This window comes from Diceros bicornis, chromosome 14 (assembly GCF_020826845.1).
Source record: "Diceros bicornis minor isolate mBicDic1 chromosome 14, mDicBic1.mat.cur, whole genome shotgun sequence".
NCBI classification, from domain to species: domain Eukaryota; kingdom Metazoa; phylum Chordata; class Mammalia; order Perissodactyla; family Rhinocerotidae; genus Diceros; species Diceros bicornis.
Genome location: NC_080753.1, coordinates 61,395,056 through 61,418,713, shown reverse-complemented (window position 1 = coordinate 61,418,713; position 23,658 = coordinate 61,395,056). Strand labels below are relative to the sequence as shown.

The 23,658-nt window shown below is 42.7% G+C and overlaps 1 protein-coding gene across 4 annotated transcripts in view; it reads left to right on the top strand.

Annotated features, from left to right (window-relative positions):
• CDYL (chromodomain Y like) overlaps positions 1-23,658 on the top strand; it is a 183,690-nt gene that overhangs the window by 102,799 nt on the left and 57,233 nt on the right. For all 4 annotated transcript variants that reach the window (XM_058555346.1, XM_058555345.1, XM_058555343.1 and 1 more), the window contains exon 2: positions 4,996-5,662. In XM_058555346.1, the coding sequence (XP_058411329.1) occupies positions 4,996-5,662 (667 nt within the window). The remainder of the gene's footprint in view (positions 1-4,995; positions 5,663-23,658) is intronic.

The window sequence follows — 23,658 nt, the reverse complement described above, 5'->3', positions numbered from 1 at the left end:
GGTTGAAGCACGTCCTGTGTGGCTGCTGGGAGAGGATGCTTGCAAGTTTGTGCTTGGTTTCCACTGGACTTCACCCCACACACTTGTTGCCTTTGCTTATACGGCTTAATAGCCTTCCACTGTAATAAATTGTAGCCGTGAGACTGTGTGCTGGGTCCTGTGAGTCTTCCTAATGAGTCATTGAACCTGGATTTGGCCTTGGAAAAAGCAACACTTGGTTCTGTTGCTGTCCACTGGCCTGGTGTAGTTCAAGAGTCTGCCCAGGATTTGAAGAGACTGATATGTTGTTTTGGGGTCTTCCCCTTCTTGGAGGCCCTCCTGTCTGTGGTCTCCTTCCTAGATTTCTAACTGCTCTGTCAGCTCCCAGCTCTGCCCTCTGACACCTGAAGCCTGTGAGCCTGTGCTTTCTGCTGGAGTCCTACCAGCAGCAGATTGGGGAGTGCAGAAGTCATTGGGTTCCCTTGTTTCAGTGGTCTAATCCCCTCAGGTTCTATGGGTTTTTGGTTTCTTTTCAGTGTCATCAAATAGTTATATTATTCCTATGTTTCTTTCCGTGGAACTCTCTGCCTCTGTTTTTGATAGTGTCGGGGGAAGAGGGAGAATCCCCCTCTGCCCTTTTCCTTAAGGTTCTTATGGCTGGCCAAATAATCAACAAGACAGGTTAGCAGGAAAAAATAATACCAAGTTTAATAACATGTATACATGGGAGAAGCTCAGAAATGAGCAACTCATCCCTCTGTCTAAGCTGCTTGCTTAAGTATTGCAGCTAAAGGCGAGGAGCGTGTTGGGGGTGGGTAGTGGCCTGGGACTTCAGAGGGCAGGAGAACAATTCTTTTCGGGGTCATCTATAGGTAATGTGGTCAGGGAGAGACAGAGTTTTTGATAAAAGGGGCTTGGTGCCCCTCCCATTGTAACATCTATTTTACATTATCTTTATAGCCATCATGATAGAACATCTGTTCCAGGAAGGAGCCACCATGTCAAATTCTTTAGGCAGTTAGTGGGGGAGGTCAAACGTCCTTCAGAGAAAACAATCAAGGTAAAGAGATATATTTCAGGGTGGCCAAATTTTGATTTCCCACAATAGTTAATAAATGTGCTTAGTAGTTAAGGCAACTTTTTCCTGTTCTTAATAGTAAACACAATTTTCAAATGGCTGGTGGAAACGTATCTTCCTCATCTACAGAGCTGTTACCTTTCAAAGGCCCACCAGAATTCTTTGACATAAGAAGAGTTTTTTATTCTTTTTTGCTGTAGTGATGATCTGCTGTTCCAAATTATCCAGCCATTCGTGCAAGACCCAAACCTGAGAAAAGCTTTCAGCATTGCTGGTGGTTTCAAAGTTATACTGACAGCCTATTCCCACTGTTCTGGGAGGAATCAGAGCAAGTATTAGCAACCAGTGTGGCTGTTGACACAGTTACTAATGATGATACAATGGGCCAAACTTTTCTGACTGTGATTATTTTTCAACTTTGGTCTTTTTCTTGCAAGCCGATATATTTGCATGCCTCGCTCAGGCTGTTTGATATTTTAATTGCACCAATAGCAGAGTTACTCTTTTCTTCCTTCTCTTACTGAGCTCTTTAGCCAGTTTGGGTTTCTCTTTGGATTTTTGTTCATGCGTTAGTGAACCTTTTGTCCATCCTTTTCTTTCTGTCTTCTGCAACCCTGTAGTACATTCAGCATGTTTCTGGGCCTAGAGATATCGGGGTGTGCTCTGAGGTAGGTGAAGCGGGTTAGGTGTTTGGAATGATCCTTTTTGATTAATTTCACCACTCTGCAAACTGTTAGAGGACTTTATAATGTTAAGGAAAGCCTGGTTTTACTTGTTTCACATTGTGATTTTTTAGATTGAGTTTTAAAAGCAAATCCTAACAAAAAGAACTTTGGTTGATTTGTTATGCCACTGGTAGTCAAAGATGGTTATTATGATTTGGATTTTCCAGAATTTTACTCCACATGTGATTGTGGGTGACATTGCAAAACAGTGTCTAGGTAATCTGAATGAGATTTTCATGCCTTTCCACCTTCATTTTGTCTTGTTTTTTTAAAATCTTAGAACTTGTCTGCAGTTTTGTACTTCAATGAAGAGTTTGTTTTATATAAAATTCTTTGCATTGAAATTCTGTAACTATAAGCAAATACCTGCATATACTTTGAGAAAGACAATTCATTGATACTAGTTTTCAGAAATAGTTATGTTGGTAGACAGAGGGAGAACCCAAGGCGAAGGGACTGAAAAATGGATGAAAGATTTTTTTATGTGTTTGTCTTGTGATCAAGTTTTTCCTCCCTCATCACCACAAAAGTGCTCTGGAAATAATCTTAGGCTTAATATTCTAGTAAAATATTGTCGAATCCTGGCGATGCCTTTTTGTGGGAGATTGTTTTAGCCACTGAGAATAGGAAATGAACAGGACTTTACTTTTAAGCTTTCACAGGGGGAAGCACATTTGTCCTTGAATTGGGGGGAGAGGGACCCTCGTGTCCCCAGTTTAGTCTGAACTTGGTATTAGAAACCTGTGGTGGTTGTTGGCCTAAACCTCCCACCCCGTGTCTACTGCCAGTGTGAGTCTTGTAGACCTGCCACTTCCAAGGCATGCTCGTTGTCTCCTCGTCAGCCATATGTGTCTTGTCGACTTGCAAACCATGTCCCCCACGAGAATTAGAAGGGCATTGTGTCTGCATCCTGAATCCTCTTGCTCCTTCGTAGTCTAATGCAGGGGTTAGCAAACTGTGACCTGCAGGTCAATTAAATAGTTGAAAAATATCAGAAGTATATTTTATGACCCATAAAATAACAAAATTCTAATTTTGGTATCCATAGAGTTGTTTTGTTTTTCTTTTTCTTTTTCTTTTTTTTTGAGGAAGATTGGCCCTGTGCTAGCATCTATTGCCAATCTTCCTCTTTTTCTTTTTTCTTCCCAAAGCCTCAGTACATAGTTGTGTATCATAGTTTTTGAGTTGCGTTGTTTTGTTTTTAATATCACCTCATTTACACATTATTAGTGGCTGCTTTTGTGCTACAGTGGCAGAGTTGATTGGTTGGGACACCATATGGCCCATATGGCCCTTTACATAAAGTTTGCCAACCCATGGTCTAATGTGTCCCTTATTACTGCCTTCTTTCAGTGTCAAAACAGAGTCTGGCCACTGGGTATACATAAAACACAGCACACGTACCACCGCAGCTGCCGAGCTGGTCCTGTTGTAACTCCTCTTGGTTTCCTGAGAGGCACTGGTGGGGTAGTGGCAGGTGAAGGCTCTTGTGGGGCATCAGCCCTGGAGGGGAAAAACCAGTGATACAAGGAGAGGAGGGGAAAGAAACTCATCCTACTTCACCAGACCCTTGCTTCAGCTTTAAGGAGAATGAGGTGCTCTGGTTTAGGATACTTCGTGCTTCTGGAATGGAAATTGATTTCAAAAGAAAATAAGTATTAAACATAATTTTCTCTTAAGAGACAATCTCTTTACCCCTTATATTTAAAATTTTTAAGTTGTTTCTGCCATAAAATTGATTTGCGTGTAATTTTCCAGAAATACATCTCTTACTTGAATTGAAATGTGCCGTTATACATAACTCTTTACAAGCAAAGAAGCAGGGGGAAATCACTGTCAAAAGCTCTGCGTGCTCTGTTGTGGGCTGTGAGGACACGCACGTGGGGATCTCATGTCAGTTATCTACTCTGCGCACATCTGTTTCCATGAAATCTGCCTTCTGCTGAAGCAAGGCCTCTCTTTACCCTTAATCCTTTTGCATGGAAGCAATAATGTGTATTTAATTTTAGACTTTTCTTTAGTTAAGGGCTTTTGTTCTCTATATTCCAGGTAGATATATTGGAGAGTTTGGGGATTTTTTTAAGAGTAAGGGAGATGATGGGGTGGGTTATTCTCCCATTCTCCAAAAATGTCTATAGTTGTCCTCAGTTAGCCTCTGTTTTTTGGAATGTTGGAAAACTAGATACGTCATTGTGTCATCTGATCTAGTCTGTAACTTTGCCAGAAATTTATTGATGTTCTTGATAATTCTTGGGCTTAGACTTTTGCGTACTTAATTAAAGAGCTACTATATGACTGTAGGCCTCTGCCTACAAGGTGCAGAGGTGCATCCTGCCCTGAGGAAGCAAGCTGATGGTTAACTGGAGAGGTGCCAACAGATTCTAAGTGTTTCTCCAATAATGTAGGGGTGTTATGTCAAATATATTTTGTTCATGTGAGTCACAGAAGATCTCTCATTTACACTTAGGATGTTAAGGTAGTAGAATTTGTCACAATAATAACAATATGTTTCATGGCACGGTTGTGTGAATTTATAAATTTGATATGGGATGTATTGATTATCAAATTCAGAGATTAACAGCATCTTCCTTTAAAGATGTTAGCGGAAAATTAGTTAAAACCAAGATTTGAAGATAAATAACCTGGCCATTCTAGACCATTTTATTACCAGTGAAGCATTACATTCTCTGTTGACCTTTTTAGTTTTAACCCAGTGCTTCTGATACTTGCAGTACCAACCGTGTTTCTTCGGTGAGCCAGTTCCACAACTCAGAAGGCTCTTAGCCCTTCATAGCTTGTTGTATTTACCACAACTAAGCTATTGTTTAAGTGCCTGCTGTTGGTAACCTGAGGATGACCAGGCAGAAGGCTGTGGGTGACTAGTACTGTTCCAGTTATGACTGTGAAAACCAGCTCAGGTGGTCAGGGTCTAATGTAAAAATTAAAAAATTGAGTCACAAAAAAGTAAGCTACGTAACGCACATCTATATATTCTGAGCATGAAATATTAGCTTTTTGTTTGACTTAATTTCAAGGAAATTGCTAAAATCCCAAATGTTCTGTCACTTTTCTATTTTCAGACGATTGGGCTTGAGGAAGAGAAGATCATTTTCATTATCTATGGTGGTTTTTATTATTTTTGATGTTTCGTTATTAAACCTGCACTTTCTTCAGATAATATGTTTATACTTTTTTCTTTTCTTTTATAAACAGGTTGAAAGGATTGTTGACAAAAGGAAAAACAAAAAAGGGAAGACAGAGTATTTGGTTCGATGGAAAGGCTATGACAGCGAGGATGACACTTGGGAACCAGAGCAGCATCTTGTGAACTGTGAGGAATATATTCATGACTTTAACAGACGCCACACTGAAAAGCAGAAAGAAAGCACGTTAACCAGAACAAATAGGACCTCTCCAAACAATGCTAGGAAACAGATTTCCAGATCCACCAACAGCAACTTTTCTAAGACCTCTCCTAAATCACTAGTAGTTGGCAAAGACCACGAGTCCAAAAACAGTCAGTTATTTGCCGCCAGCCAGAAGTTCAGGAAAAACACAGCTCCATCTCTCTCAAACCGGAAGAATATGGACCTAGTAAAATCAGGTATAAAGATACTTGTGCCTAAGAGCCCCATTAAGAGCAGGACCACAGTGGACGGCTTTCAGAATGAGAGCCCTGAGAAACTGGACCCCGTCGAGCAGGGTCATGAGGACACGGTGGCGCCAGAAGTGGCGGCCGAAAAGCCGGTTGGAGCCTTACTGGGCCCTGGTGCAGAGCGAGCTAGAATGGGGAGCAGGCCCCGAATACACCCACTAGTGCCTCAGGTGTCTGGCCCCGTGACTGCGGCCATGGCCACGGGATTAACCGTAAATGGAAAAGGTGAGTGTCCAGGTCAGCTGCTTGGTGGGTGGTGTCTCTGTTGATTACCATGGCTATTACCCAGCATGCCTAGTAATTATCTTGGGGTTGGGGTAGGTGCTCCTTCCCTGCATCTTGGTCCTACTCCAGAAAGCAGGCTTTCCTAAGTCTGGGGAGTTCTGAAGATTCTGCTTCTAATGACAGGTCTACTGGAACCTTTGAGAGATTTTGCTAGCTTCTCCTGTCTTCACTTGAAGCCTTTGGCATTTATCTCTTGAATCAGCACTAGCTATCTCTATTTAATTTGCCATCCACAAACTGTACCACCACGTTGACTTGCTTTAAATGGTGTCTCACTCTAAATAGGTTATGGTTGGTAGTTTTTTACAGCAAGTTTCTTTCTGAAGCCACCTACTTTTATACACCTCTTAAACACTGAGACTCATGTTAAGAATCCATCTGAATTTTCTAAGTGTGACCAGTATTGATTAGAAGTCATGATCCTTATTTTGCTGATCCATTTAAATTATCAAAAATGCCTTTCAATGGAGGGTGTCATTTACCTAATAGAGCCTTTAGGACTTGGGTTTGTTTCTCTGTAATACTCAGCTGTTCAGATGCCATTGTCCCTTTTTCAGAGTAGGAGTTCATTCAACATGGGTAGTATTTTCTGTTTGATTTTTGCCTGTCCTGGATTCTGCAGCTTAGTTGGTTGTACCCCAGCCTCCCCATCTCCTAAGACAGCGCACTTGAGAATTAGCATAGACAGCTTCCTTCCCTTCCCTTTTCCGTGCCTAGCTAGCCACCAGTTTTTCTAGAATTCTATTACATGTTTCTTTGATGTAAGCCCCACCAGCTTTACCTGACTTTAGGACCTGGTAATTTCTTACCTAGCATAGCTTCCTAATTGGTCTCCCTCCTTCCTACCTTTGACAGTTCCCATCCATTTTCTGTAATTCTTGGACAAGAGAGGGGACCCCAATTGCCAGTCTGATTGTACCACGGTTGCCTTAGTTAGCAGGTGTGCTCCTGAGTCTGCTCAGCCCTCGCCTACCTCTCCAGCTCCATCTCTCTGTATCACTGTCCCTGCTGCTCTCTCTGCCAGGAGCACTGTGGTTTCCCTGTTCCTCATTCACCTCATGACCTCTGATTCTCCTTCCAGTTCAGGGCCACCTGCTCCTGGGTCCTTTGTCTCTTACACTCTCCTTGCCCTCTGCTTTGCAGTATAGTAGTTGTCCCTTTACCTGTGTGTGTCTCTCTCAAGTCATGCTTAGCAGAATAAGGTAAAACAAAATAAGATGATGTTGGTTTGTTTGGGGGAGCCATTTTCCTCTGAAGAGAAATGTTCATCTGAGACACTGCTCTAGCATCTTGCTGTGGTGCATCTAACAGGTTTGGCTTAGGTCCTTGTGTAGCAGTGAAGAGGGATACAGACTGAAATCTGGGCTTCTCTTTGGACAGTAAGTTGCCATCCTGCTAGTGTTTTTCAGATACATGCTTTACCCAGATGCTGCTCCTCTTCCCTATGCTAAAAGTTTCACCTTCACCTGGAACTTGGGTGACTTCTTGTATTGTTGACCTGCTCGTGGATACAGTTTTCTCTTACCTCGTAAATGAAGGATCATAGAGGTTCAGAGGTAGAAGAGACTTTATAAATCATCTAATAGTACGCTCTATTTTACAGATAGGTAAGTCGAGTCTAGAGAGATTGTGATGTTCAAACAGAACTGAACTGAAGGCAGAGATGGAATCAGAACACGTTTCTCACTTCCTACTCCTGTGTTCTCACCATTGCTTGCTGCCTCAACTAGACAAATACACATCTACTTCTTTATTGATCACTTAGGGCCAGGCACTGTGCTGGGCTCTAGAGCAAGAAACAAGGACTGGGCCCCTGCTGACTCTCTGGGGCAGGGTTAGGCAAACTAAAGCCCATGGGCCAAACCTAGCCACCACGTGTTTTTGTATGGTCTGCAAGTTAAGAATGGTTTTTACATTTTCTGATATTTAGAAAAAATCAGGAGGAATAATATTTCATGACACATGTAAATATAAGAAATTCACTTTTCTGTGTCCATAAATAAAGTTGTATTGAAACACAGCCACATTCGTTCATTCACTTATGGTCTGTGGCTGCTTTCCAGCTACAAGGACAGAATTGAATCATTGTGACAGAGACTGTATAGCCTGCAAAACTGAAAAAATTGACAGTCTGGCTCTTTACAGAAGAAGTTTGCTAACCTCTGCTCTAGAAGGTCACAGTCCTGGGGCAGTATTTTTGGGAGGTAATGGCACACAAAAGGCTTCGGAAGATCTGTGGTTCCCCTTTGTCCACAAATATTGTGTCTACATGCATTTTTATGGGGGGAAACTCATGATTTTCAAAACATTTTTTTAAAAGCTAGGTTTTTTGGGGCCAGCCCGGTGGCTTAGCGGTTAAGTGCGTGCGCTCCGCTACTGGCGGCCCGAGTTCAGATCCCAGGTGCGCACCGACGCACTGCTTCTCTGGCCATGCTGAGGCCACGTCCCACATGCAGCAACTAGAAGGATGTGCAACTATGACATACAACTATCTATTGGGGCTTTGGTGAAGAAAAAAAGGAGGAGGATTGGCAATAGATGTTAGCTCAGAGCCTGTCTTCCTCAGCAAAAAGAGGAGGGTTAGCACGGATGTTAGCTCAGGGCTGATCTCCCTCACAAAAAAATTTAAAAAATAAAAAGAAAAAAAGCTAAGTTTTTTGTTTTTTGTCTTTTGCTGGGAAAGATTCGCTCTAAGCTAACATCTGTTGCCTATCTTCCTCTTTTTTTTTCCCCCTCCCCAAAGCCCCAGTACATAGTTGTGTATTCTAGTTGTAGGTCCTTCTAGTTCTTCTGTGTGAGCTGCCGCCACAGCATGGCTACTGACAGACGAGTGATGTGGTTCTACACCCGGGAACCGAACCCAGGCTGCAGAAACAGAGCATGCCGAACTTGAACTGCTAGGCCATCAGGGCTGGCTCTTTCAAAACTCTTTTGACCGTTAATTTTCCAAATTCTGCTTTTACCACAGTTATATAGTGTTGGCTGCCCTTGGCAAAATCCTTCAGTTTTGTATATAAGGAGGGTAATGGCTTCTATTAAATAAGGGGTTGGTGACTTCCTTTTTTGTTACTCTTCTTATTTCAGAAATTTACACATGTCCATAAGGGTGGCTTTGGTTAAAACCACGGGGAACGTGTAAGCATAAAATCTTAAAATTATTTTATCTCGTGTGGAGTTAGGTAGATTGGGGTGGGAGTAACAGTGTATTTCTAAGGCCCTTGTGGCCGCCTGTCTCTCCTGGCCCCGAGTCCTGTATACTGTTGAGAATATACTCTCCATTTAGTTGAGAGGAAGAGTCGAAGCCACCCGGGAATGTTTTTGGGACAGTGGTGGCTGACATCTCCTGTGGCCATGATCTAGGACAAGCCTCCTGTTGGGTTGTCCTTTCTGAAAGAAAGGCGATGGCAAAAACCAGTGGTGTCTTAGACAACTTGGCCACTGACAGACACTCAGGTGACTAGTGCCTTTGCTTCCCTTCACCTTTCCCTTTGTAGAAAGTTGCTCTTGTTGTGCCCTCCCCTGGAGTGTAAGCTCCGAGAAGGGATTTTATTTTGCCAGGGCTAAATCTCCCTTTGTGCAGAGCAGGGCCTATGCAGAATGGTGCTCTGCAAGTGTTAGCATAGGGAGGGAGCCCAGTAGAATGAGTGCTCACTGGAGACAGTGCTGTGATGAGACCTTTGTAGCTCTGTCTCTGGGTCACGCTAACTGGGAAGGGAGACATGTAGTGAAATGACAAGTACATGGTACGTGGCCCAGAAGCATGGAACCATTCCAGGAAAGCTCTTCCTCACACTCAGGGTATCCCCCTGAGATGAGGAGATGCAGGACTGGAGCTGTGCTGGGCTTTTGGTCCATACTCAGACATTTATACAGCAGTTGTTTGTTTTTACTTTCCACATTAATTTTAGAGCTACGTAAGAATACTGATTTGTTTTTCTAAAACTAATTGAAGCAGATACTTGTGGAGTCATTGGGAAATGAACCATCTCCTGTTCAAAACAGTAATCATGTGTGTGTGAGGGATATTTTTGCCATCAAGCACAACAGATATTTAAATATCTCTTAACCAAAAGGATAACTGTAGCTGGAGAATTTTAACACACACGAGATTACTTTTACAGAATAACCATATGTGTATTTGGTTTTTAACTGTTTTAAGTATGAAACAAAGGTTTAAAAGATGAATATACTGCTTCACTCAGAAATATGAGAAATTTTGAAATGTAGGCAATGCAGCTGTCTTCTATCCTTCTTTATTAAGTTAATGATAATGTTTTCTTGCTCTTTTAATTGACTAACAAATTAATTCTGCAGAAGAAGCTATTGCTTTTAAAAACTGGATTATCATTACTTGGTTCTTTCATGAATTTGAATATATAATGGGTCATCATTCCACAAGTATGGCATTTGAGAAAATGCTATTGAAGCCCGGTGCCTCAGGGTTACTGCAGATATTCACTAAATTTCTTGTTTAACCTGAGTGGTGACTCAGGTTGACTCATCCGTGCCCATCTTCCTCTGCTTTATATGGGACGCCGCCACAGCATGGCTTGACAAGTGGTGCGTCGGTGCATGCCAGAGATCCGAACCCCAGGCCGCCGCAACAGCGCGCGTGCACTTAACCACTACACCACGGGGCCGGCCCCTAGACATAGTTTTCATTGAAGCATCAGCTTGCCTTTTGTAATCATATTTCCTATTTTATGTAAAAATATATTCAGTATGGTAATAAGAAGCTCAACTGGCCTAAGCAGTTTAGGGAATAAACCCAGCCAGCTCTTGACTGTCATATATCCCACCTAGCAGGAGGAGCCAGTGTGGGCTCTATAGAGCCCGTGCCTGACTGCTGAGCTCTGTACTGTGCTTCTCTGGGGAGACTTCCCTTCCTCGTTGCACTTCGAAGGTTTATGGGATACTCAAGGATGATTAGGACTTGAAGCAGTGTTGACCCAGTGAGCCCACTTCAGAGCCCTTGTGATTGTTTAGTTTTCTCTTTTGGTTTCCACATTTTTTATATATTTTTTTTTCCTGTACCAGTGGTTCTCAAAGTGTAGTGCCCAGACCAACAGCATCAGCAGCATCTGGACCTAAAAAATGCACATCCCCAGGCCACACTCACACTTCCTGAATTGTAATCTCAGGTGGGCCCAGAGTCTGTTTAACAAGCCATCACGTGGTTCTGATGCTCGCCAAAGTTTAACAACTACCACCCTGTACTGTGTTTTATTCTACGTGTGCTGTTTTATAGAGCAAGATGGGAAATAAATAAAAATATACCACTAAGTTCTGTTTATAGTATATTTTAGATTCTTATATATATTTAGTTCCTGTTCTCTCTTGAGATTGTTTAGCCTTAGCATACCTTGATTTAAAATTGTCTTTAGGTGTTTGTAATTTGTTTTAAATAAATAATTTAAAATTTTAAATGATAGTGAGACATTATAAAATAATTAAAAGATCTCAGAGAAAAAAAGAAATGCCTCCCCCAAGTCCCACTTCCTCTTTCTATTCACCAGAGATAACCTCTGCTAACAGTTTTTTCCTTCCAGAAATTGTGTAAATATGCACATCTTTTAAATATATCATTGGGCTCGTACTTGTCGTATGGTTTTACAGCTTAGGTTTTTTTTTAATTTTATGATACATTTTGTATATATTTTCATATCTACACAAATAGCTGTACTTTATTCTTCTAAAAAGATTTTGTGGCTATTTATTGTCTGAATATGTCACACATACCTGCTAGCAGTGATGCAGTGTCAGTGTTTCTCAGCAGGGGGCGCTTTGACATTTGGACCTGGACACTTCCCTGGTTTAGCATCCCTGACCCTGCCCTTAAAATGCTAGTAATAGCCTCAGGCCTCCTGAGGCAGTGTCTCTTGTTCCCATCTATCTGCACACTCACATTCCCACAAGGGGCCTCTGTCTGGGTGCATCCATTAGGTGAGAACCATAGCTGTAGACATTGAGAGTTTTTCCCCCATAAATGAATATATTTTATTGATGTTACAGTGGCAGAAATAACACACCTCCTGTCTTAAACACAAGTAGTACATAAATACTATGAATCTTTACGCAGCTAATTTAGAAGTACATTGAGCGAAATAGGAAAGTTTACCATTACCTCCTCCCCTCAGAATACCATTTTCTTCCCAAGAGGGAGCATTAATAGTTTGACGAGTGTCATTTCAGACCTTTTCTGTGTATTTATACTCTTTGATATGGAATCATACTGCATAAATTGTTCTGGTGTTTGCCTTTTTCATTTGACGGCGTGTCTTGGAGAATTTTATATTTTAAGACAAATCTTTACTTCACTTCTTTGGAATTTTTAAACTTGATTTTTATTTTTTTGATATGATTTCATACTTATGGCGAAGTTGCTAGACTAGTTCAAGAAACATCCATATACTTTTTATCCACATTCACCAGTTGTTTGCATTTTGCCTCATTTACTTTCTCTCTCCTCTCCTGTCTCACCCCCAGTCGTGTGTGTGTTTATACACGGACATACATATGCGTATACATTTTTTTCCTGAACCATTTGAGAGTTAGTTGGAGACCTGCTTTGTAAACAACAGCAAAGCGCAAGGGCTGTGATTGATTTAAGATTTTGATAGATGTTGCCAAATTGCTCTCTAAATAAGCTGTGAAGATTGTGAGTGCCCATTTACTTATTCTTAATATTGAATTTTAAATGTCTGCCAAATGAGAAGGTGGAAAATGGTATCTCATTGTTTCAATTTTAAAACATAAAAACTCTGTTTTCACAGGTAATAATTGGCTCTTGGCATTTATTTTTCTGTCGATTCCCTTTATATATCCCTTGCCTATTTGGGGTAGGGGGTAGTTCAACTTTTTCAAAATGTGAAGACTTCATGAATGTGCAGGTCCTCCTTGCCAGGAACCACACTAATCTCTGCATGTTTGAGCTGTCGTGTGCATACTTCTAAAGGGAGCATTTCAGAAGCGGGCACTGACTCTTGGTCCTCCTGGCGCCTGCTCCAGGACTGATGCTTCCATACCAGGGGTTAGAATGAATAGAGCTGTCTAGTCTCTGCCTTAAGGGATTTACAATAGTTTTATGAGAAAGCCTCAAATTAATTTGCATTAATTTTATGGATCCTGCTCAGTTTTGAATATACCATAGTGTGTTTTGTTAACTGGGAGTTTTATAATTTAAAGGAATATGGATTCCTTAGGTCATATGTCAGAAAAGAATCTTTCTGACTACAGTTCCTGCTCCTCTTGAACTCTTTGCAAACTGACTGGTACAAAGGCAGAAGAAAAGAAAACATATTCAGGTGACATTCCTTTTTCTAAAATGTTTGCCCTAGTTGTTGTCTACTAGTGGGGGCTGAACACCTGTTACAAATGCTGTTTGTTTTCTGTATTCCCGTTTTTATTTGCAGTAGGGTACTGGTTGTCGACGTAAATAATCCATAATCAATCTCTAAATCAAAATTGGGGTGAGTTTATGAGCCAACTTTTGAGGACCATAGCCCGGGGCCTTCCTTCCCTCAGGAAGGAAGGGCACTAAAGAAGTGGGGTGTACAGAGCGGTTATATATCATCAAAGAGCATGTATCACATATGATTGCAATGTCCCTTTTACAATAGCCACAAGATCGCACTGCCAGAAAAGCTATTGATGGACACACCGAGGAGCAGGTCTGCTCTCTTGATGGGCGTGGCTGGCGTCAGGTCTGTTGTCTCTGACCTAGGTGGTCACAGGATGACTGCAGCCGTCAAATCCTAGCCTAGGGAGAAATGCTTATCCTTAAGGAAATACCAGTGTGTGGGGAAAGTTGCATCCTTATCTTAAGGGAATTTAGTCTTCTCTTTGGGAAGTGGCAAAGCAGATACACAATGCATGTGTGAAGGCGACAGGCCCTGTTAGAAAAACAAACTCGGGCCAAATTAGTTTTACTCCAAATAGCTTCCTCATATGCTCCAATATATCCTATTGCTTGCCATTTATTTCATGGTCTTCTAAAATACTCCTCTAATGACAATCCTGTATTTTAGGGGTGAGAGCAGCTGTGTATGTACAGTGTCCAGGCCATCCAGTCCCACTGCTGAGCGTGCTGTTCTGTTGCCTCTGTTCTGTCTTCAGTTCTTCCAGCCTCCGTCTTCCTCTTTTCAGAGAATGCTTGTTTCATAGATGAGACTGGTTGTGAAAGAGAAAGTGATGTGATAGAAGTCACTCAGCAGAGTTGGTGGGACAGTACGCTCCACATTAGAACCTACTCCCGACTTGTGTTTAGGTCTGTGTCACACTGGTGACAAGGGACTTTTTATAAGTATAATTCAGAATGTTGCTAGTATATTAGTCGAGACTTTTTTTCTGTCTCAGGTGAGTGAAACAACTCAGATTGGCTTAAACAAAAATGGCATCTGCTGGCTCAGGTCAGCAAGATCCAGGCACAGCTGGACCCATAGCCTGAAAAGTTACCAAGCCCCGGCCTCCCTCTCTCCACTTCTGGGCTCTCTCTGTTTCAGTCACGCAAACCCTTGCTACGTGGAAGCAAGGTGCTGTCACCACTTCTAGCTGGCATCCTAACCCTCTCAGCAAACCAGGCAGAAAAGAGTCTTCTCTTTTCCGCAGGTTCCAAGAGGTGAGATCAGCTTCAGCCAAACTCTGGCTCCTCAAGGGAAACCCAGGGCTATTAATGGTAGAAATGGAAATGGGGACTGAGCTGTCAACAGTCTTGACACAATTAAGATTACTGAGTACATTTAAAATATTATACTGCTTTCCTAAGTTACAGAATATCATGACTGTTAAATATTAATAATTTGAATAATAATAATTTCAGTTAATTTCATGTTTGAGCTTTTAGGTGGTCCTCTCGAACTATACATAATCCTCCTCCTCTCCCAGTACACCGCATCCGATGTGCTCACCACGAGATGGAGCTCCGCATTTGTCTTTTCATTCTCTATTTTACTGTGTCAGTTGGGCGCTCTTCTTCCTTTTGTAGTCCTTGTAGTCCTGTCTTCGGGTACTAGGCACTGCTTTTTTCTCCTAATTTGATATGTCACCTCTTACAAGTCAGTCACATTTTGAATTACAAATGAGGTAAGACTGTTTTTAAAAGTCAGTTTATCATGAACCTTTTGAAGGAAGACACTAAGGAATCAGATTCTCCAAGGTGCTTTTGTTTGGGTGGAGAAGTCTTAACCAGAGTGGCCTGGACACCTGGATGGAGGGATGAGAGCTGATTCCCTAGAGGAATCTCTGAGAGTAAAATCTGGTGGAAAAGATCCAGAGAAAGATCCAGGACAGATGGACAAATTCGGTACAACTTTCGGTGGTAGAATGGGAAAGCATTGTGGCAAACATTTTAAGCTTCTCCTTTGGAATCTTTTACATTGTCTAGCCTGGTTATTTACATATAATAGGTGCTTAATTAACATTTGTGTGGGAATGAATGAGCTGTTGGAGGAATTTTTGTCACTTCTTTCATCATTAGTGTTTGTCTTCTGAAAAGAATGAGTGAAAAAGAAACAGAAGATTTGTTGGGGTAGTAGGGAAAAGCTGGGCAAGTTTTGAGCTTGCATGCAAGTGTGGAATGATACGGGATTCTTCGAGCTGGAAAAACTGAAGAAAACTTGTAGATTAGTGGTGCAGAATATCTTTTAAAAATACCAGTGAATAATGTTGCTTTGCGTGAAAACAGCCAGGAGACAACTTTATAGGTAATAACTAGGGACCCTCACCCAGATTTATTCATTTCCAGAGCTCAGTTTCACCAGAATGAGGCTCTTGGTCATTTTGAGATGAAATAACCTTGGTGTATGGTTTCTTACATTTCCTCATTGTCACCCCTAAGCCGCAGCCTCTGATGGGCCCTGCAGCCTTTTGCTGTAATTTTTCCCAGTTGGGCTGGCTTCCTCCCCTTTCTCGTCTGCCCCCCAACTTAGTAGCACACCTGTAGTGTTCACACCTGTGTCTTCATCAAATTCGCTGACATTCTCAACCTCCTGCAAGAGGATTTCCCATCCTCCTTCTTGCCCTCCCTGAAACCAGAAACCTGCTCTGCTGCCCGGGGCTCCTTCACTCACAGCTCTGGAGTGGAGAGTGCTCATCCTCAGTGCTCTGAAGCCTGGGAGCGAAAGGCAGCCACGTCCAGGCTTGTGCAAAGACCCTTCCTTGTGGAGGCCTATGTTTCCTGCCCCTTTCTCCCTCCTCGTTACTGTCTGATTGACCAGCCTTCTGGTCCTGTTTCAGCATTCCTCAAAGATGGGGGCTTCTGAGTCACAGCCTTCATTCCCACCCCAGCTCGAGCTGTCGCCTCAGAGGACTTAGCCTCCAAGTGGAAGCCGTAAAACTCGTTTCTCATCCGAATGATGGCTACCATTTATTGCGTCCCTGCTGTGTGCTGGGTTCATTGCATCCATCTGTTACTAGTCACCCCCACTAGTACTGTGAAGTGATGCTCATTTTACTGATAAGAACCCTAGGCTGAGAGAAGTGAAGGAAATAGAATTCATTAGCCGTTTTTCCTCAGGGTTCTGTTTTTTTTAGTACTCTTGTTTCCACCCTCGTTCACACTTTCCTTTTAGGCCACACTTCTGGAGAATTAGTTCATAATTGCGTGTCTTTTCCTTTCCCACTCACCCCTCAGTCTGGCTCCTGCCCTGTCACTCTACAGGTACTCTCAGTACCTGGGACACCGTAGGTTAGTCTGGTGCTTCAGTCTTCATCAGAACTGGTCGCTCCCAGCCACATTTAATAGGATTCACCACGGCTTTGTTTTTGTTTTAATTTTTAATTGTGGTAACAAACACATAACATTGTTTACCATTTTAAACATTTTTAAGTATGTAGTTCAGAAATGTTAAGTGTATTTACAGTGTTGTGCAACAGATCTCTAGAGCTTTTTCATCTTACAAAGCTGAAGCTCCATACCCGTTTAAACACTAATCCCCTGCCCACACCCCACCACCACCACCAGCCCTTGGCAGCCACCATTCTGCTTCCTATCTCTATGGTTTTGACTACTTTAGATACTTCATGAGTGTAATTATGCAGTATTTGCCCTTTTGTGATTGGCTTATTTCACTTAGTATAATGTCCTTGAGGTTCATCCATGTCATAGCCTGTTTCCAGGATTTCCTTTTTTAAGGCTGCGTAATGTTCTGTTGTGTGTATATACCACATTTTCTTTATCCATTCATCTGTGGCTGTATGTTTGGGGTGCTTCCACCTCTTGGCTATTGTGAATAATGCTGCATTGAATATGGGTGTACAGATATCTCTTTGATATCCTGCTTTGAATTCTTTTGGATATATACCCAAAAACGAGATTGCTGGATCATATGGTAATTGTGTTTTTAATTATTTGAGGACCCTCCATACCGTTTTGTATGGCAGCTGCGCCATTTTACATTCCCACCAGCAGTGCACAAGGGTTCCAATTTCTCCACATCCTCACACAACGCTTCTTGTTTTGTCTTTGGTTTTAAAATACTTGTTCCTGGAACACTACTGTCTCTTGTTCGCCTTTTACCTCTCTGGCTGTTGCGCTTCAGCTGCCTTTGTGGCGGTTCTTCCACCACTCCTTGAGTGGCACAGTCCCTAAGACTGCTTGCCACGGCACCCACATGCAGAAGGGTATTTGGTGCACTGGGCCATCAGGGGACACTAACAGAGCAGCTGCTGGGGCCAGGGGCCATCTGCTTGGGGTTCCAGCTGCCTGGGTCACCCCCTGCTTCCTAAGAGCCGTTAGGGGCCTTCTTCCACATCAGTCAGGGTCTGGCTCCAGTGGGCCCTTGGCTTACCTCCCCTCTCCCGCTTTCCGTGGCTTTGGCCCCAGTCATGGCTTTGGCCCCTGCAGCTGGGCTCCTGTTCGTGCCCCTGCTCTACGTGCACAGGTCCTTGAGGTGGAGTTGACACACTCCTCTTTACAGCTGGACCCCCAGTGCACAGGGAACTTTTTGAGAGCCAGAACCGAGACTTTGGTCTTAGTTTTTCTATTAGCTGCCTCATGGTAGGTGGCCACTAAAGGTGTGGAGTGGATAAAAGCATTTTCTTCCGTGGTTCATCTTAACCTGTCTTTTCATAATTACCATTTCATTGAAAGTTAGTACAATGTAGTTTTATCTGGGCAAAATCTAAAGAATTCATTCAACTTCAAAAAACAAGCACAGTGGTAAAAGAGCACTCTATCTACCTGTAAAATGTGTGTAGCTGCTTGCTGCTCTCTAGGTGCTAAAGAGAGAGGAAGGCTCCTGTTTACTTTCTCCCAAGGAGTCTGGCTCCAATGGGCCCTTGGCTCACCTCCCCTCTCCTGCTTTCCGTGGCTTTGACCCCTGCGACTGGAATCTGCTGTGCATGATTCATTTTACTTGGCCTCAAGCACAGTTGTTGGCTCCTGATCAGCTATCTTTGGTGACTTCTAAGTTCCTGAAACAGTTTTTCCTTTGGTTTTAAGGCATTTTTTAAACCTTGCTTTTAGTTTCTGATTAAACATGTTCCATACTGTACACTGAGAATCAGCCACCTCTGCACAGCGGAGTTTCTGGAAGCTCCATGCCTCTTCATCATACACGTAGTGAACATTTACTGTGTGCCAGGCTCTGTGCTGGATGCTGAGAATTCAGAGCTCAATGAAACACAGCCCCTGACTTCTAGGAGCTCCTAGCCTGGTAGGACGGGTGGTCATGAAAGCCCTTGTTTCTGACTATAGGGGTTCATTCGAATGGCACTGTAGGTGACAGAAAGGCAGTAGTAGCTACACTGGTAAAAGTGCCTGCCTGCCCAAGCCAAGGGCGAGGTGGTCCAGAATGGATGGAGCCATACCACACTCATGGCCAGGCCACGGTGTTGAAAGTTCAGCCCTGGGGTTATAGGCAGCATTCCTTAAAGCAAGAACAGAATAGCAGACGATTGATAAGGAGATTATAATAAACTAATCCTTGTGCAGACCTACTCTTGCTGAAATGATGACATCTAATGAGAGAAACTCTCTGTATAAAAAAGTAATTACCCTCATATAGTAAATACCCGTCTCCCATAGTGATAAAGATCTATTGTAATTGCCTCTGAGTCTAGGACCATAAGTAGGATCTGCCAAGGCATTCAAATATGAAATATTAAGAGGGCATTTTAAATCTTAACCTCCAAAGTATTTCTCCTGCAGGTTATTTTCCAAACTATGTATTTGCTCTTCGAGGCAAGTGGATTTGTTACTCATTCTTCCATTCACCATGCCACTGCCCCTCCCTCGCCTTGGAAGATGACACTTTATGATCAGGTTTATTTATGATGACATCTGGTCTACCCTCCCTACTTCATTATTTAAGAGTTGTTTGTACTTAAAAAATTTTTTTAGTGGAAACATACTAGGTTCTCAAAATACCTTAAAACAACCCCTTTCTGCCCAGTTAGCTCACTCATAGTCATCTCCAATTTCTGTCTCCAGTTGAAGTCCTTATTTATGTATACGTGGCAAGGGCAGGGGAGTATGCTGTCAGGAGGAAAGATGTAAATGACTTTGTTTCTCATTGTGCAACTGCAGATTGCACTTATCACCATATTAGCCACTTAGAATGCAGCTCTCTCCTGTCTGTAGCTCCCCACCACCTCTGTGCTGAGAAATGATTGTCACCAAGTCCATACACTAAAATAGAGACATTTAATTACCAGCGGATCTCCTCAGTCCCTGTGTCATCAACTATACCTCGATGTGACTCCCCCATTCTCAGTTACAACTATAGGAAGTTAACCACGGCCCTAGCTGCCCAAGATGCACTCTTCCTTCCCCCACCCCCCACTATTACTTGAATTTCAGAAGTAAAAGTTGGATAAGCAAATAGTAAACTCATCAGCATGGTTATAAAAATGATGTGTGTCACAGTCTTCCATGTGTGTCACAGTCTTCCTGAAAGTGGGTTTAAATGCTTGGGATAGTGACTCAGATGAGTTTGTTTATTGAGTTCTGTCCTCTCCAACCCCTGAAGACTTGATTAAGAATATTAAACCCTCTAAGGAGTCCTTGTTGATCTAAAGGACTGTCTTAGTCTTTAACAGCTCGGTGTCCCACACGTCAGGGTCAGTCACAGTTCTAAGTACTTGGGATGTGATGAGCATGTGGGTGCTGGCCTCTCCTCACGTGAGAAATACCTGAATTGTCTCCTCAGCTGCTCAGCTGATTTTGAAAACATGTTCTGTCTCCAAGGAGGGCAGTGTTTCAGTACCTTTTCTGCAGTGACATGCTTAATTCTGTGGGGAGGGGTGTGTGTAGAAGCAGTCTGTGGGAATGGATAAACTGCTGGATTATTTTAAAGTTATAAAGCGGGAAGTCATAACATAACATTTGTTTTTGAGAATTAAACCAGTGAAGCCGTTGGCTCCATCTGGGTTGAGTTGAAGGACTGTGGAGACCCAAACCACATTTCGTGTCTAGAAGCCCTCACTTCCCCAGTGCTGGCTTTTAAGTATTGGACACCTTATGATTAAAATCTTTTGTCTCCAGTTTCATAGGACCATTTCTAGTGTTAACTGTAATTATTGTGGGAATTCCTGTGTCTCTACAGTGGTTGGAGCTTTAAAAAAAGTTGATTCTAATTATATCGTAAAGTCAGATAGTAACGTAGTATATGAGGAGGCGTGCCCACAATTCTAATTAAGTTTTATATTGGTAATAGAGGGAGGTTTTGCATTTTATCCAGTAAGTAAAACTCTGCCTGTCACATGGATGTGTGGTGTGACTTCTGTAAACTGTAACACGTTATTACCTGGAATTACCTGGTAGCTCTTAAACTGAACAGAGATTATTTTTCACCTTGCTGCTGTAGTTTTAAATTATGTATTCCATGTTAGCATTATAATTGTAGTATTTTCTTCTTTTGATGACACTTTTAGCAAAGCTTGGTAGCTATTTCCTATACTTGGCATTACCTCTAAAGCTTAAATGACATTTTGGCTTTGTAGGAATTCTCTGAACGCATAATGTGAACATCGTCACCAAGCTTACAGAAGATCACGCTGTTTCATTACCGTGTTGCCGGAGTGCTGATGGTGCTCTGCCAGCATCACCACCTCCTCGTGTCTTACGCGTGGCAGGACAAGTGTACAGGCCATAGGCAAAGGACAGGGCCACACAGTCCACACTTGCCTTGAAACATGTGACGTCTTATGTGGAATGTAACTTTGGATACAGTATTTCTGATTCTGGGGTTCAAACTATTTTATGACTTTAAAGGGAAAGTGGAAAAGATTCTCCTTTTCATGTCCCGAGTTTGACTTCTATGCTTTGGTATTTCAGCTAAACCTCACTTGGTGGGACACAATTGCCTCAGCTTCCTAACAGCAAGCAAGGTGGAGAGTGCTGGAAGAAGAGTCGCAGTCTGGTTTTCGGTTTGTTTAGGGAAGGAGAGATTGCCCTAGTGAGTTTTCCACTTGCAAAGTAACCCAGTTTTCACAAGGGATTTTCTAATATGCATTTAACGAGCAGTTACACACTGGGTTTACTTGAGTCTGTTGTCTGTGTAATCCTGTGACCGCCCAGGGTGGCACTTTCCACGATCTTCAGAGGTGCACAGGTTACTGTGTGACAAGTCTGCATTAGAAACGGGGGCTCCTCAGTCAGACGGGCACTCCCTGAGAGCTGGATTACTAAAGGGACAGGAGGTTACCAAGATTTCCCACTGCAGAGAGCAGGGGCTGTTGGAAAATGCAGGAAAAGCCACAGCAGTTTTGGTGTCTGTTTCTTTGATTTGTGGAAGAATTGAAAGAAAAGCTGGCTACTGGAGTTTGGCTCTAGTACAATTTTGAAGTAGCCTTAGATGCTCAAAACCACATTTAAAAATTACTGTGTTATTTTTTGTGTTGTATTTATGTAACTTAGCAAGTGTGGCTTTCGGGTTTTTGCTTTATATTTTGAGTCTACTGCACCAAAGTCAGTTTTCCATCTTGAGCTTTGAGTAGTTTTTGTCCTCATCTATAAAATGATGTGTTAAATTAAATGTTCTCTCTTGATCCCTTGCTTTTCAAGCCTGCGATTCCAGTCTTAAGCCACGATGTCTTTGTAAGGTGAATAATCAGTTTCGCGGAGAGGCTCTGTCGAGTTCTGTGTTCACTGCCACCCCGCTAGGTGTCACTAAGTGAAGACACATAAACACCCGTGCCTGCTGTCAGGGGTTCATGGGCCCTCATTCTTCCATGTGCTTGGTGTGTGAACCCCTCTAAAAGCCAAACAGTGGAGCACCCTTGAGAAAATACTTCCACCCCAGTTGGAGAAACATTGTATCACAAGTCCCAGTGCTTCTTGGTCCTGGCTGTGTAGGAATCCCTGGACCCACTAGCAGAGATGGATGTGGTCCCTCCTCAGTGATTGTCATGAAGGCCAGTTCAGAATCACAGCTGGAGGGACCCTTGGCAACAGCCTGATTAAATCTGATGGGAGAGGGGCCTAAAAGCCATATGGCAGCTATCAGTCCTTATAGATGATGACTAGGGTAAAAGCATGGGATTCACAAGTTGTTCAAGTTGTTCACCTCATAGACTCGTGATAGTGTGTCCTTGGACCCTAGTTTGAGAAACACTAATCTAGACTAAAGCTAGATGTTTGTTTAGGAAATTTGCATTAGGAGCTATTTAATTTCAGTCTTGCTTCCTTAGCCTTTTAGCTTTGCACAGTATTATGCTAGTTACTTAGTGACAGTATACAATTAGAACCCCCTGGAGCAGCTTTTGATGACTGTCTTTTCCTGTGGTCCAGCATTGCACAACTTTAGGGACATCTCTTCTTGCGTTTGTCCATGTGAATGGTACGCCCTGGAATTGGGGGTCAACTGGCCTTCATCAGATTCTCCAAGGTTGCGGCATCTGTTTTCTTTCTTTCTTTTGTTTGATTTTTTGTGTGTGTGTGTGTGACGAAGATCAGCCCTGAGCTATCATCCATTGCCAATCCTCTTCTTTTTGCTGAGGAAGACTGGCCCTGGGCTAACATCCGTGCTCATCTTCCTCCATTTTATATGGGATGCTGCCACAGCATGGCTTGACAAGCGGTGCATCGGTGTGCGCCTGGGATCCGAACCCCGGGCCGCCACAGCGGAGGGCCTCACTTAACCACTGAAGCCACAGGGCCAGCCCCCAGCATCTGTTTTCTTAAGCATACAACCTTCTGCCATTTTTAAGTACTACTTAAAAGACAATGCCTGACCTGTGAGCTTACCACTGTCTTTCCTCATTTTTCTCCCTTCCATCCATAAAGAAAATGAAACTTTAATTCTGGTCTGGGCCACAAGTAGCCCACATGTGGTCCTTTGACATTTTGACCCACTGTAAATCCTCCAACTAGCAGCTTTTTGTATCCACATAGACCTATGGTGTGCATCTTTAATTTATACTGTGACGCTTACTTTAGGAGGTCATCTTTCAAGACACATGGTCACATTTTCTGTCTGTGTAGATGCTCCCTTCTTTGCTGGGTTCTGCTTACCTGATTAATCTACAAAGCGTTCTTTTAAAAGTAATAAATTTCATTATGAGCATTGTAAACACGGAGTTGATTATTGGCCTCCTGCATCCTGGCGGGGAGAACAGAGGGCTCTAGTCTTTACATCTCAGTGAGTGCCACCTGCATCTGTTTAGTAGCTCAAGGCAAAAGCCACGGATCTTCCATGTCTGCCCCTCCCTCTTCCTTACCATCCCCAAACCCAATTCATTCACATGCAAGTGTGCCTGCCTTCATCTGTTTCCCCACCTCTAGCCATTGCCACCACCTAATCCAAGCAACCGACATCTTTCTTTCTTGTCTTTTTTCAGTCCATTTTTCGCTTATTCACCAGAACGTGGCTTTTTTGGTAGATGTAGTTCATATATTACTGTTCTTCTTAATCTCTTTTTGACTTTCTAATGTACTTGAAATAAAATTTGAACTTCTTACTGTGATCTACAGAACCCTACAGGGCTGCCCCTTCATT